Below are 13210 nucleotides of genomic sequence, written 5' to 3' on the forward strand. Positions count from 1 at the left end.
ATCAGAAAGATGACAATCACACATATATAATAAACAAAGTCAGAGGGACGTTACCGACTTTGAGTGATGTACAAAAGGTTGAAGATAGTAAAGCTTAATTGAGAAAGAAAGCTATCTGAGGGAAAAGAAGATGAGAGAACTGAAAAGAGAAGAGAACTATTGAGAACTATTTAAGAAGAACTTTGGTTGCTGCTGCTGCTGGTCTTTCCTTGAAAACGCTCTGCCTTCTTTGCTTGAATGAAGAGGTATTTATAGAGGGCTGTGTCTCAGACGAGTGGCTGAAATCAGTAGCTTGCTGATGAAGGAAAGTGTGGGATTGGCGGAAGGAAGTTGTGGTCGAAAATGGATAGCTTGCTGTAGAAGGATTCTTCAGGATAAGAAGATGGTACGAAGAGGGGACATGTCTTGTTGATGAGGGAGACGTGGCGAGCTCTGGTATGCTGGTGGCTGATGAAGTGATGGAGGAATCTTGCATAGTGGAGATTCGTGCAATCGTCGGTAGGTAAGTATCGTTTGTGCGGGAGAAGAAGGAAAGGGAGCCGTCGATATGCGCTGATGTGACCCCAAATTGGTCACATCGGTGAGGAGCATCTTTGCGAAGGAGTGATGTCGCTTTATGATTTGTCCTTTATGCAGCTTGGATTTGTCTTCATATGAAAAGGGAATCTTTCCTGTGCAATGTCATGTCGCTTTTTTGTCTTTATTCGGAAAAGGGAATATTTTATCTTGCTTTATGTTGTAGCAGTCATATCGGTGCTGAAGAAGGGAATCGAACCGTTGGGTCGGGTCAGTCAGTAGGCCTCTGGCTGAAATCATCCAATAGGGGATTCCCTGATTGGACTGTTTCTTCTGAAGTTGCTGGCATGGTTGTATCGGGAGCAAAAACATGGAGTAGTGTTTGCTCTATTTCGTCAAAAGTAGCATTGGGATGTGATTGTTTCAGCTTTTTAAGGTAGGCTGAAAATGTAGGAAGACTCACTGTATTATTTGACACTGGATTGAAGGTTTCAGGTTGTGGAGGCATTCGTTTCAAAGGTAGTGTGGCAGGATTGGTACTGAAAATGTCCCACCATTTGACTTTCAAGGTTTTGCCTAATTGGGGAATATACTCATAATTGTTAGTATTATTTTCAGAAATGGAGTATTCCCATTTGAGAATCCAAGGGATTTGATATATTGCCATGAAGTAGAGATGGTAATCATCTAGGTTGGTGCAAGTATTATGTTGAGCAAATTTTGTTTGTAGACTCTGAAAAGCATCAGGCAATATTTGGGTTTGAGATCCCCATATCAAAAACCAATGGCGAAACTAACTGGGGAATCTTTCTAAGACAAGAAGTTTGAATTGGATATACCAGGAATGAGTATTATTTGGATTTTGGTAGGCAAATACTTTATGCCATGCTTCAATGTATTCAGAATATTTATAAGATTTATATGAAAATTCTGAATTTAGTAACCTTTTTCCCTGGAGGGGATTACATCCCCAATCCTCGTAAGAAAGCAATTTTTTTATTTGAAATTTCGAATATGCATATAATTTAGTAGTACCTTGGTAGAAGTGGACAATAGATACTGAACCAGTTTCCATGAGAATGGCTTCATACCATTCACGGGTTTTAATGCCATAAGATGGATTCAAGTGATTTGCAAGGTAGAGGGGAGCTATTTTATATGGGTCGAGTTGTGCATGAGCATCAGAAATGGTTATATCTGGTAAGAAAGCAGTATCTATGTAAACGGATTTGACAGAGGTTGAGGTTTGTTTATGTGGGTATGATGCCGGGGAAAACACCGGACTTGGAGTAGATATTGGACTCTGTGGAAGAGTCTGTATTAAGTATTCCGGTACGTTCGAGGATCGAAGGGGTGACATGGGTGTCAGGTTAAGAGAGGAATGGGTAGGCATAAGAGGCCCATACCTATTACTTGGGACTAAGTCCATTGGATGTTTTTCTTTGGTATCTGGAGATTGAGGATTCATAATGATATTTGTATTGATATTCTTATTTGAGAAAAAGAGTTGCAAACCGTAGGAGGAAAAGTCTTTAGGTTGTAGTATAGGTTGTAGTATAGGTTGTAGTATATGGTCCCCCCTGCAAAAATTCACGGGTTAAGAAGTCAGGCAGAGAATTAGAAGAACCGTGAAGATGTTCAATAGAGAAATCAAAAGCAGATAAAATAGCTTGCCACCGGGCAAATATTTGCTTTGACACAAGATTTTGGACATCCTTTTGCAGAATGTCTTTGGCTGCCTTACAATCAGGGCGAATTAAAAAATGTTGATTAAGAATATCAGTTTGAAATTTGCAAACACAATGAATAATGGCTAGCAATTCTTTTTTGACAGTAAAGTAATTCTTTTGGGTAGGATTCCAAGCTTTAGAAGTAAAACGTATTAATTGTTCTTTAGAATCAATTGATTGTTTTAATATACCTCCTAATCCTATTTCAGAAGCATCGCATTCAATGATTTTAAAAGCTGTTGGATCAGATAAATTTAAACATGGAAGTTCTTTGGCTTTGAGTTTAAGTTTCTGTACAGCTAAAGTATGAATATTAGTCCAGGGTGGAGGATTCTTTTTTAGCCGATCATATAAAGGTTTAGCATCTAAAGCTAGATTTTGGTAAAAATCACTTATATAATTAAGACACCCTAAAAATCGCTGCAATTCAGTTTTATCTAAAATTTTGTCAGAAAATTTATCAGCAAAGAGAATTGATCTATCAATTGGAATGATTATTCCTTGATTGATATTATGTCCTAGGAATCTTATTTTTGTTTGAAACAGATTTATCTTTTTAGCAGAAACAACTAATCCGGCTATTTTTACTGTGTGAATAAAAGTATGAAGATGTTTAAAATGTTGTTCTATTGATTCAGAGAAGACCATAACATCATCAATATAAACAATCATGAATTTGTAAAAGGGATTAAAGATATCATTCATTATTTTTTGAAATTCAGATGGAGCATTTTTAAGACCGAAAGACATAACGTTCCATTCATATTGTCCGAAGGGAACATTGAAAGTTGTTTTATATTTCTCTTCCTCTTTTATTTGGATTTGCCAAAAACCAAATTTTCAATCGAATTTGGAGAAGATTACAGCATGTAATAATCTATCAAGTAAGTCCTTTTTATTTGGAATGGGATATCGAATCCATTTTAAGACTTTATTAAGAGGTTTATAATTAATGACTAATCGGGGAACTCCTCGTTCTTGCTCAGCATTTTTATTCACATAAAAAGCAGAACAACTCCAAGGAGATGAACTAGGACGTATTAATTTCTTTTGGAGTAAATCGTTTATTTCTAGTTGACATGTTTGCAATAACTCTGTATTCATCTGAATTGGTCTAGCTTTTGTTGGTATCTTTGTTTCACTAAAACTTGGTTCATATGGTAATCCAACAATATGTTGTTTTTTATGCTAAAACGCATTGCGTAATTCATTGCATATTTCTTTTTCAATAAAATGTTTGAATTGTTGTATTTTTTGTATTATTTCATGAGTTTGGAGTTTTTCGCTGATAAGTTTATGTTTGATTTCAAGTTGTAAAGATCCTAAGAAATTTTCTTTGTATTTCATATTCTGTTTAACAGTATTAATTTCTTTAATTTTTGGTTTATCCAGGAATTCAAATCTAATATGAGTAACATGAGTATTTGTTTCAATACCTGTATGAGAAACTGTAACTGGGTATAGCAAAGTAAGAAAAGGTATGCCAAGGATCACAGCTTGACTGAGTCCTTTGACCATTATGAATGGAGTTGGAAAACAATGTCCTTCCGTACAAATCTTAGCATTGGATAATTTGTATTTAATAAAGAGTCTACTACCATCAGCTGTATTGAGGATTTGAGTGGTCTTATCAAAATATTTTGTAGGGACTAATCCCTCATTAAGGCAATTCAGATCAGCACCTGAATCGATTAATGCTAAGGATTGGAATTCATATTCATCATTTATTACTATGGTTATTAATACAAACCATTTTTGTGTTATTACTCTGTTTAAAACATTTACCGAATGTCTATTAGATGATTCGCCGTGATGGCAGACGGTTGAGATTAGCAGTAATGCCCAATGATGCTCATAACTGGTTACTGTTCATCTCCACCCTATGTCGTATGGAAAAACAATGGAGTTCACGTTGTGCACCGTTATCATATACCACCAATCGCATTGCATTACTTTCTCATGGAGCTTAAGTTAGGAGCAGTACTTTGCATGTTAACAACCACCGGTTTACTTAATTTACAGGCGGTTGTGTTGTTGGCAATGGGAGGTTATGGATCATACTTGGGTTTTAGAATTAAATACTCTGATGACTTGGTAAGTATTTTCATTCATTTGTTTTCTTTATCTCAAGAACACAGTTTTGATGAGTCAGCCGATTGACTTATTGCCGTGCGGTTCCTCGTGAAGAAGGAATTCACAAAAATAACATTTATTCTTTGGCTAGGAAGAGAAGGCGAAAGCAAAGGACTTGCACCCTAAATTGTTAGGAGGCATGTTCTTCTTTTTCGTGGTGGGCGCAACCGGGGGAATTACGTCCCTTCTCACTTCGGATAAGCCCATCTTTGAAAGGTAATAAATATGTCATTCATCAAATTAATTGTGTAGAAATTTATAGCAAAATTATGTTTTATTTTCAGAATTTAAAAATAGTTTTATATATTTCATATTTTACACTTCGGTCCCACTTTTTGAGATTATAATGTATATTGTAGTTTTATCTCTTTCTATGAGGTAATTTGATGATGCCGGATGTTACCATTTTTTTGGGAAATTAATCAAATCACACCTAAAATATCAACTGTTTAATGTTTCACCCATTTTTCAAACCGCACTCAAAATGTCAACTATTCTTACTCACCATTACATGTCCTTTGATGGAATGTTTGAAATTAAATCAATAGAAATGGATGAGATGCTAAATAGTTCGTCTCTTGGGATACCTTTTGATAAAGTCCTTTATTTATTTGAGCCATAGTCAATGTATGTATATATACTACTTCCAAAATCACTTTAACTCTGATATTTCAGATTTGAAAATATAAGGAAGTTACCCCATCTCCCCATTCCTAGTGAAAGTGTAAGCATTTCAAGTTCCATTCTTCAATTTTAAGATTTGCTAAATTTATGGATTCTAAATCTAGCGCTTAAAACAAGCTTGAGAGATACAAGAAGCATGTTCATCCTACAGTGTTCCAAACGGGAATTCAGACTTTATTCCCGATTCATAGCTCTTTTTAAGAATGCTATTAATGATCTGACGCTTTAAAAATAGATAAAGAGTTTTGTTTAGATGGAAGTTCATAAGTCACATTATATCATTCTTGTTGTTTATTTGTATAATGAAAACTATATAGTCAGCAGTTCTATGGGGTCATCCATCATGATATTGTTATTGTAATAGATGAAAATTTTTGTATTCTAGGCATTTGATGCGCTAGTGTTTGTTTTACCCACATACCTCTCTTTCTTTTGTGTTTATTACTGAGTTTTTGATACTTCGGTTGCAGTCCTCATGCTCTTACTGGTTTACTTGGCCTCGCCCTCCTCACAGTTCAGACAATCTTGGCCACATTATTCGAGGTAGTAATTGCGAACCTGCTTTAACTATTCAAATTCCTCTCAGAAGTTTTGCTTATTATGAGTTGCATTGAGAATTGAAGGCATTACATGAAAATTTCATTTCCCATCCCTTCCAAATCCTGTTATATTTATTTTCTTGTTTTGTTTTCTAGTTGCAAGTTTTACAGAGTGCTTTCCATTGATCTTTGAACTTATCTTCTATGTCGGGTTATGCTCTCCTACACACCACCTTGTACTAACTCCATTGGATGCCCTGGTAGATCAGCTCTCCCATACACCACCATGCGTACGTGTAATGAAGATGAATTTCAACTCATACAAAGTGACTGAATTTAATGTCTTAAGAGTCATCAATCTTGCTTTTCTTTTAGATAATTTTCGTAAAGAATTGGATATGCTAATTCCAATTTATTGGATATGCTAATTCAATAAAGAATTGGATATGCTAATTCCAATTTATGCCTGAATTGGATATGCTAATTCCAATAAAGAATTGGAATATCCAATAAAGAATTTATTGGATTTGCTAATTCCAATTTATGTCTGCATATGCTAATTCCAATTTATGTCTGAATTAGCATAAAGAATTTATTGGATATGCTAATTCCAATTTTATGCTAATTCCAATTTTATTGAATATGCTAATTCCAATTTATTGAATATGCTAATTCCAATTTATTGAATATGCTAATTCCAATTTTATTGAATATGCTAATTCCAATTTATTGAATATGCTAATTCCAATTTATTGGATATGCTAATTCCAATTGAATATGTTAATTCCAATTTTATTGAATATGCTAATTTCAATAAAGTGACTGAATATGCTAATTCCAATTTTATTGGATATGCTAATTCCAAAAAAGTGACTGAATTTTATTGGATATGGTAATTCCAATTCCAATTTTATTGGATATGCTAATTCCAATTTCATAAAGAACTGGATATGCTAATTTTCATAAAGTGACTGAATTTTATGAATTGGATATGATAATTTTCATAAATTTATTTAAAATGAGTCTAATGTTATAATATGATATCCATTACACCCATCCAATTCAAAAGGAGCCACCACCACCTTCAACTGAGATTGTGAATATAATTTCTTATTAACTGGAATATAAAAACTTGAAAAGTATGGTACGTGGGAGAGCTTTTGCTGATTGTATGGAAGGAAAGGTGTGTAGGAACCTTGGTACTCTTTGTTTCCAAATTGTCTTCTTTGATTCATTTACAAACTTTTGGTGATGAAACCTACCATCGACTCACTGGCAGTGGAATTGAGCCTTGTATGCAGGGGAACCCTGGACTACGAAGTGTACATGGTGTGCTGGGAACAGGTATCATGGGTTTGTTCCTGGTTCATGCAATCTTCGGCCTTCAGCTTGCTTTGAGCTACTGATTACTTTCAGAATATCAATTCATCGTTGAAATCAGTTCCAAACATCATTGGCCTTAAGCCTTGTTTGAATTCACTCTTCCATTTCCTTGGTCACCAATTTTGAATTTTCCATGTGTTGGGGGATTTTGTTAGTGAATAATGTAAAGGGTGTGGTTTGTCTTGAAAAATAAAAAAAACTTCGTCCTCATGTAAATCTCGTATATCATAAATAATCAAAACTCCGTTTTGATGAGATCAAACCCGTTAAACTGAGTGGACATTGGTGGTGTGGTGATACCTACCCTCTCGGAGCGGCCACTCCAGAATGTGACCACCTCATGATGCGCATTTCCACCCCCAATCCCCCCTCTCTCTCCTCTTTCTCTCTCTTAATCTCCTTCTCCATCTCTTTGCTTCCTGCTCTGCAATCCCTCTGCCTCTCCCATTGTTGCCAATTCCCTCTGCTTCCCCGCTCTCATGGCAGCTCGGAGAATCCACCATGTTCCTTCACTTCGGACCCAACACTTTCACCGATTCCGAATGGGGCACTGGCCACTCCGACCCATCTATCTTCAACCTGTTGCCTTGGATCCAAAGCAATGGGCTCGAGTCGCTAAGGACGCTGGTTTCTCCAGGCTCATTATCACCGCTAAACATCACGACGGGTTTTGCCTTTGGCCTTCTTCTCTCACTGATTATTAGGTGAGGTCAAGTAAGTGGCGTAATGGCACCGGGGATGTAGTCAGTGAGGTTGCAGAGGTTGCTAAAGAGATGGGTCTTGGGCTCGGGCTCTATCTCTCTCCGTGGGATCGCCATGAGTCCAGTTATGGCCGGACGTTGGAGTATAATGAGTTCTTTTTGGGGCAGATGACTGAATTGCTTTCTAAGTAAGTTCCAGAAAGGATGGGATTTTCGGGTTTTTTTCCCCAGTCTAGAGAGTGAGATAGAGAAAACATGGAGTTTGTGATGAGCTTTTGTTGGTTTTGGTTCTTATCTTTTTTGGTTTGAGGGAATTACTTGTTTTCCTCTCTTTTTTGCTAATTTTTTTCCATTTTCTTCTTTTCTTCTGTTTTTCCTTCCGTTCTTGTTTGATTACATAAACCAATGGCTTTCCAAAGCTTCACTGTGAATTTATCGATGGCCTTTAATGCCCTCAAACCTAAAAGATGATTAGTTTTCTGATGTTCAGTTGGTGGGTTGTTGCATTCTTTTAGTCTATTGATGGTAGGTGATGTAAAGATTTGTTGCTCAAGCTTTCTAATGTTTTTACCCAAAAAAGAGGCTTTTGAAGCCTTTTGTTTTTGTGCAGCCTTTTGTTGGATCAGTTTTTATTTTTTGAAGGTGTTTGGTTTGTGCCTTTGTGGCTGTTGAAGTTATGGGGAGATTAAGGAGGTATGGTTGGATGGTTCCAAGGGTGAGCGAGAGAAGGATATGGAGTATAAATTTGAAGAATGGTGTCATGTGATTCACCAGCTTCAGCCTGGGGCTGTCATCTTCTCTGATGCTGGTCCAGATTGCAGGTGGGTTGGTGATGAGGGTGGAGTTGCAGGTTCTACCTGTTGGTCCCTGTTCAATGCCTCCTCTGATACTATTGGTCATACAGATTACGAGTAAGCCAGGCTCTCATTTACGTCTCCTCATTCTTATGGTCTTCTATTCCATTTCAATGTGCCTTTCTTTATTCTTTTTCTCTCTATGCTTTGCTTTGTATCTCTATATATACATTAATTATGATTAGCTCTTGATCATGTCATTTACTGAAAGAAAATTGTTGCTTACAAATTCAGTTTCATGTGGAAAGAAATAGCCACCCATTTGCAGATGCATGTATACATTTATTAATACATAGACCAACATCTTATTTGCATATGTATGTGTATATATGCGTATGTATGTGTAAGCAGATGTATATACCCATAAGAAACGGCATCCTGCACACGAAACTTTATGTCTGCCTGCGTTTACACCACAGAATTTCATATGGTGTTCATATGAATTGCACTTGCATTGTAATTTCATTTTTTTGCATCTTTTAGAGTTAAGTTAATTTTCAAATTTTCTTACAAAATTGAGTTTATTGAAATCACTTAAAGGAGTTTCACTCCATAGGAATTGTTATTATTTTTGTACAGTCTATAGGTGATGATTGTGTCTCAGTCATAGCATTTATTTAGAAAAAATGCTTATCTTTGGCACCCTATGCTGAAGATCTCCTGTCGGTACTGAATTCTCTTTACAGGGATCCGCTCCTGATACCAATAGTTGCCATTTCTTAGATAAATATTTGCTGCACCATCTGCCTGCCCTTGCTCCATCATTAATCTTGCTTAGAAGAACTTTCTGCTAGATTAAGGTAGTATTTGTTGAAACTACCTCCTTTCATGAGCTATTATTTGTTATAAATTGGTACTGTAAATCCAACTTTTTGTGAATTAACTTGATTAATTTCAAAGAAATCAGGTGCCTAATCTCATAAAGAAGCCATACAAAATATGAAACCCTCCCACACATGTGCAGAACTTCACCATTCTGTTATTTCTTTATTCTGTCTTCTGTGAATTCGAATTCTGAGTTCAGATTTGGTTGACCTTTTTAAACTAATGTGGTTGACTATCTCTTTGGGATAGCAAGTATATTTTGAGTTTTTTATTTTAATTTCTTTGCTATTGTTTCTTACATAATATACATGCTACGAATTTACATCATACAAATGTCCTAATTCAGTCTGATTTAATGGTTCTCATACTTAATTCATCAGTATGCAAAAATTATAACATATAGATAGAACGACATGTCACAAAAAGACTGTCACTTTAGGTGTTATCTGGATCTCATAAAACTACCATATAGCATGGTTTTAAACTCACGAACTCAAAATTCTTGTGAAGACTTAATTGCAAATTATGACAACTGAAGGCAAGATAAATAAAGGCATGTTTTCGAAAACATTGTTAGGAACTTGATAAAGTTGTGGAAGGTCATTACACAGATAATGGTTTAGAAGGTCATCTAAGAAGCTCTCCTTATGACCATTGGAATTTGCTACAGTGTAGACCTATTCCTCATGAACATTTTGTACAGGAAATCAGTGGTGTCCTTATGCATGCTTATATTCGCAGTAAGCTCAGAAAGATTGAATGCACTTGTCTAATATCACAAGCAATGGCTGCTGGATACTTAGTTAAGCCCTAAAAGGAAAGTTTCTGATCTTCAAAGTCATGTCCAGTATATGATAAGGATACATTGGTGATTATTCTTATCACTTTTCCTTTTTTATTGATATTTGGAATGTAATAGCCACCCACATGAACAAATACACATACATGCATGCACATACTAGTCAAAGGCATGCCAGTTACTTCAAAATGTAAAGAGAGAAACAATCCAAAATACAAATATTGAATGAAGGAAAAAAATACATTCCTACAAGATAACACTAAACCTGGCATCGCTCTTCCTGATTTCATAAAAAAAGCAAACTCAATTCTTTCTCTTCCTTTTTACGTGCTCTTGATAACAGAAGCTTGCATTCTCTGGCATTATCCTGCACAATGTTGTCAAAAAAATTCATTTGTTAGTATTTCTTGGAGCTAAACACTGAATAGTGACTAGGAAATACCTTCTTTACTCATCCATAGCATGCAATCAGGTAATGGAGGTGACCCACATGGGCATGACTGCGTTCCCCCCGAGTGTGATGGATCAATCAGGCCTGGTTGGTTCTGGCACAGCTCTAAGCACCCCAAATCAGCCCTAGAGCTACTTGATATATACTATAAATCCGTGGGCCGGAACTGTCTTTTATTACTCAATGTTCCGCCAAATTCGTCAGGTCTCATATCTGATGAAGATGTTCAAGTTCTCCACGACTTCACGAAGCTAAGGCATGAAACATTCTCACTAAATTTAGCCGAGACTGCCACTATAACGGCTAGTAGCACACGTGGAGGATTTAATGACCCTAAATTTGGCCCTTCTCAGGTACTCAAAGAGGGAATTTACAGTTATTGGGCACCTGAGGAAGGGGCTAAGGATGGGTGGGCCTTATACTTTGATTTTGGAAGGCCATTATCATTCAATGTGCTGCAACTTCAAGAGGCAATACATGTGGGGCAAAGGGTTATCAAATACCATCTTGATGTGCAGAAGGATGGAGAATGGGAAACAATAGTCAATGGAACGACTGTGGGGTATAAAAGGCTGCAACGTTTCCAAGCAGTGGAGTCTCAGGTATTGAGACTCAGCATAAAGAAGTCCCGAGCAGACCCATTGATTTCATTTCTTGGCATTTACTTGGAACCACCACCTGCTATTGGGTTAGAATTGTTGAGCTTTAATAGTTGTCATCAAGCCAGACATGTCAGATTACGTGACTGGTTTTGGAATGCTAGTAAAGCCTCTTTTTAGCAGTTCGGATGTGCTTTCTATTTGTTGTACACTATTGTTAGATGCAGTGAATTTCTCATCTTGTGTTTTGGTACATTTCCTTTTAGAATGATGATAACTGTAATGTGTGTGTGAGAGAGAGAGAGAGGAGTATTTGTTCTGTATGATATCCACGATTATTTACCAATAAAAGTCGTCCTTGTCTGAAAGAAACACAAAGCAAGTGCCAATTTTTCTTACTCCATTTTCAATGCTCTGAATTGCAGAGGGATAGAGAAAGCGCCTTCTTACCTGCTTGCTCTTTGATACTTACAAATGAAGAAATCCATGGAAGAACACATCTTCTGCGTCACGCAGCTCTAAAGAGCTCAAAGTGCTCCATATCCGCTAAGGATTTACAGATTATACGCTCTTTAGAAACGAAAATGAATTGATAGGGCTGCAACCCAATCAAAATAAGTAAAGGCTCACCCATAACTCATCAAAAATTGCAATTCAAGTGTTTAAAAACCATTAAATTCATCATCTCGTAACATTATAGCTGTGCAAAAAAATTAGGATTTCGAATTCCGTAAGTAGCATATATACTATCCATTTCGTCCTAAAAATAGGTGTTTACATATGGATCTATACCGCGTTTCAAATTTCATTTTGGTATTGAAAATTAATTTTAGAGCCGCAATGGACCCAGACCCCATTTGGGATCAGTTGGGTGTGCCCCATACAGGTCCGAGTATAGGTCCAAGTTTTGGACCCACGGGTAAAATCCGGGTCTAAGTGATACTCGGACAGTCTGGGTACGTGTCCAACTATAACCGAACCTACTGGTACCCGACCTGTTTTTATTATATATAATATAAGTTTTAACTTGTAACTTAAATACTATATAAATTATAACCCTAAGTCCGTAACCCTAAAATCTCACTCTCTCTGGTCTCTGCTGCTCTGCAACCCCTGTCCCCAAACCCCATCTTCGGATCTTCCCGAAACGGCCTCCCTCTATGCAACTCTTCCTCTCTCTCTGTGCTCACCTTCTTCGATGGCCGAATCCCCCATTTATCAATCTCTCTCATAAAGTGGGGCGATGGCTAAACAGAGTGGAAATGGCTATAGTGGCACTATCTTGGCGAGGAAGCTCACTGGTACTCTGTGGGAGATGAACGAAGTTCCTTGTCTTCAGCAGCAGAGAAAGAAAGAGAAAGAAAAGAGAGAATATTACTGATTTTTTCCCTGAATATTATGTTTAATGCCTCTGTTAATTGGAAATAGTGTTTCTTTCTATCTTGTTACCCTAATGGGTCATTTTCTGTTGTCACTTTAATGAGAATCCCTATAATATGTAGCGAAGGGTTTCTATACTTTGCCTGTAGCAGAGAAAGATTCGACGTTTTAAAGTATTTTATTTTTAGTCATTTTATAAAAAGATTTGATATTTCAAAGTATTTTATTTTTAGCTTTTTTATACAAATTGTGTGAATATGAAATTTGGTACGTCCATCTTTTAATTGGGGTCATCTATAAAAAATATTAAAAATAATTTTTTGATAAAATATAATAATCAAAATACCTTTTGAAATTTTTAAAAGTATTTTGGTTATTTTAATTTATTAAAAATTTATTTTTATTTTTTTCGCGTGCAAGTTTAATAGATTATTAGAAGTCCAAATATTGGTGTTAAAATAATTTATAGAAAAAAATAAAAAATAAAATAGTATAGAAAATAAGTTTTTTGCTGCAGCAGATAATAAACTGAACTAATAAAAAGAACCACGCAAAACAATACTAATAGAAAACAAAGCATAAATATTTCTCCCCTTTTACTTTATCTTCATTTGCG

General features: G+C 36.1%; 2 protein-coding genes and 1 pseudogene across 2 annotated transcripts; all 3 read left to right on the plus strand.

The window, feature by feature from the left end:
- The first annotated feature begins 437 nt into the window (after positions 1-437).
- LOC18422749 (uncharacterized) lies at positions 438-7008 on the plus strand. The gene is made up of 7 exons (XM_006827336.4): positions 438-502; positions 746-866; positions 957-1052; positions 4269-4340; positions 4471-4595; positions 5534-5606; positions 6904-7008. The coding sequence occupies exons 1-7, from the start codon at positions 438-440 to the stop codon at positions 7006-7008; spliced, it is 657 nt and encodes a 218-aa protein (XP_006827399.2).
- A 310-nt stretch (positions 7009-7318) lies between these two features.
- On the plus strand, positions 7319-7878 carry LOC18422750 (alpha-L-fucosidase 1 pseudogene; annotated as a pseudogene).
- Positions 7713-12731, plus strand: LOC148781374 (putative alpha-L-fucosidase 1). The gene is made up of 2 exons (XM_088872824.1): positions 7713-8597; positions 10637-12731. Exons 1-2 carry the CDS (start codon positions 8489-8491, stop codon positions 11392-11394), a joined length of 867 nt encoding a protein of 288 aa, XP_088728950.1. The 5' UTR covers positions 7713-8488; the 3' UTR covers positions 11395-12731.
- Positions 12732-13210: the final 479 nt, after the last annotated feature.

Source organism: Amborella trichopoda, chromosome 7 (assembly GCF_054954075.1).
Source record: "Amborella trichopoda isolate Santa Cruz 75 chromosome 7, AtrichopodaSantaCruz75HAP2 v2.0, whole genome shotgun sequence".
NCBI classification, from domain to species: domain Eukaryota; kingdom Viridiplantae; phylum Streptophyta; class Magnoliopsida; order Amborellales; family Amborellaceae; genus Amborella; species Amborella trichopoda.

What these genes read in the sequence shown, in the direction of transcription:
- LOC18422749 (XM_006827336.4), top strand. Translation starts at nt 438, where the DNA reads ATGCTGGTGGCTGATGAAGTGATGGAGGAATCTTGCATAGTGGAGATT. An exon ending in AAGGTAGTGTGGCAGGATTG is followed by an intron (nt 1,053 to 4,268) that starts GTACTGAAAATG and finishes CTTAATTTACAG; the next exon opens with GCGGTTGTGTTGTTGGCAAT. An exon ending in TTAAATACTCTGATGACTTG is followed by an intron (nt 4,341 to 4,470) that starts GTAAGTATTTTC and finishes TTCTTTGGCTAG; the next exon opens with GAAGAGAAGGCGAAAGCAAA.
- LOC148781374 (XM_088872824.1), top strand. Translation starts at nt 8,489, where the DNA reads ATGCTGGTCCAGATTGCAGGTGGGTTGGTGATGAGGGTGGAGTTGCAG. An exon ending in ATTGGTCATACAGATTACGA is followed by an intron (nt 8,598 to 10,636) that starts GTAAGCCAGGCT and finishes GCATGCAATCAG; the next exon opens with GTAATGGAGGTGACCCACAT.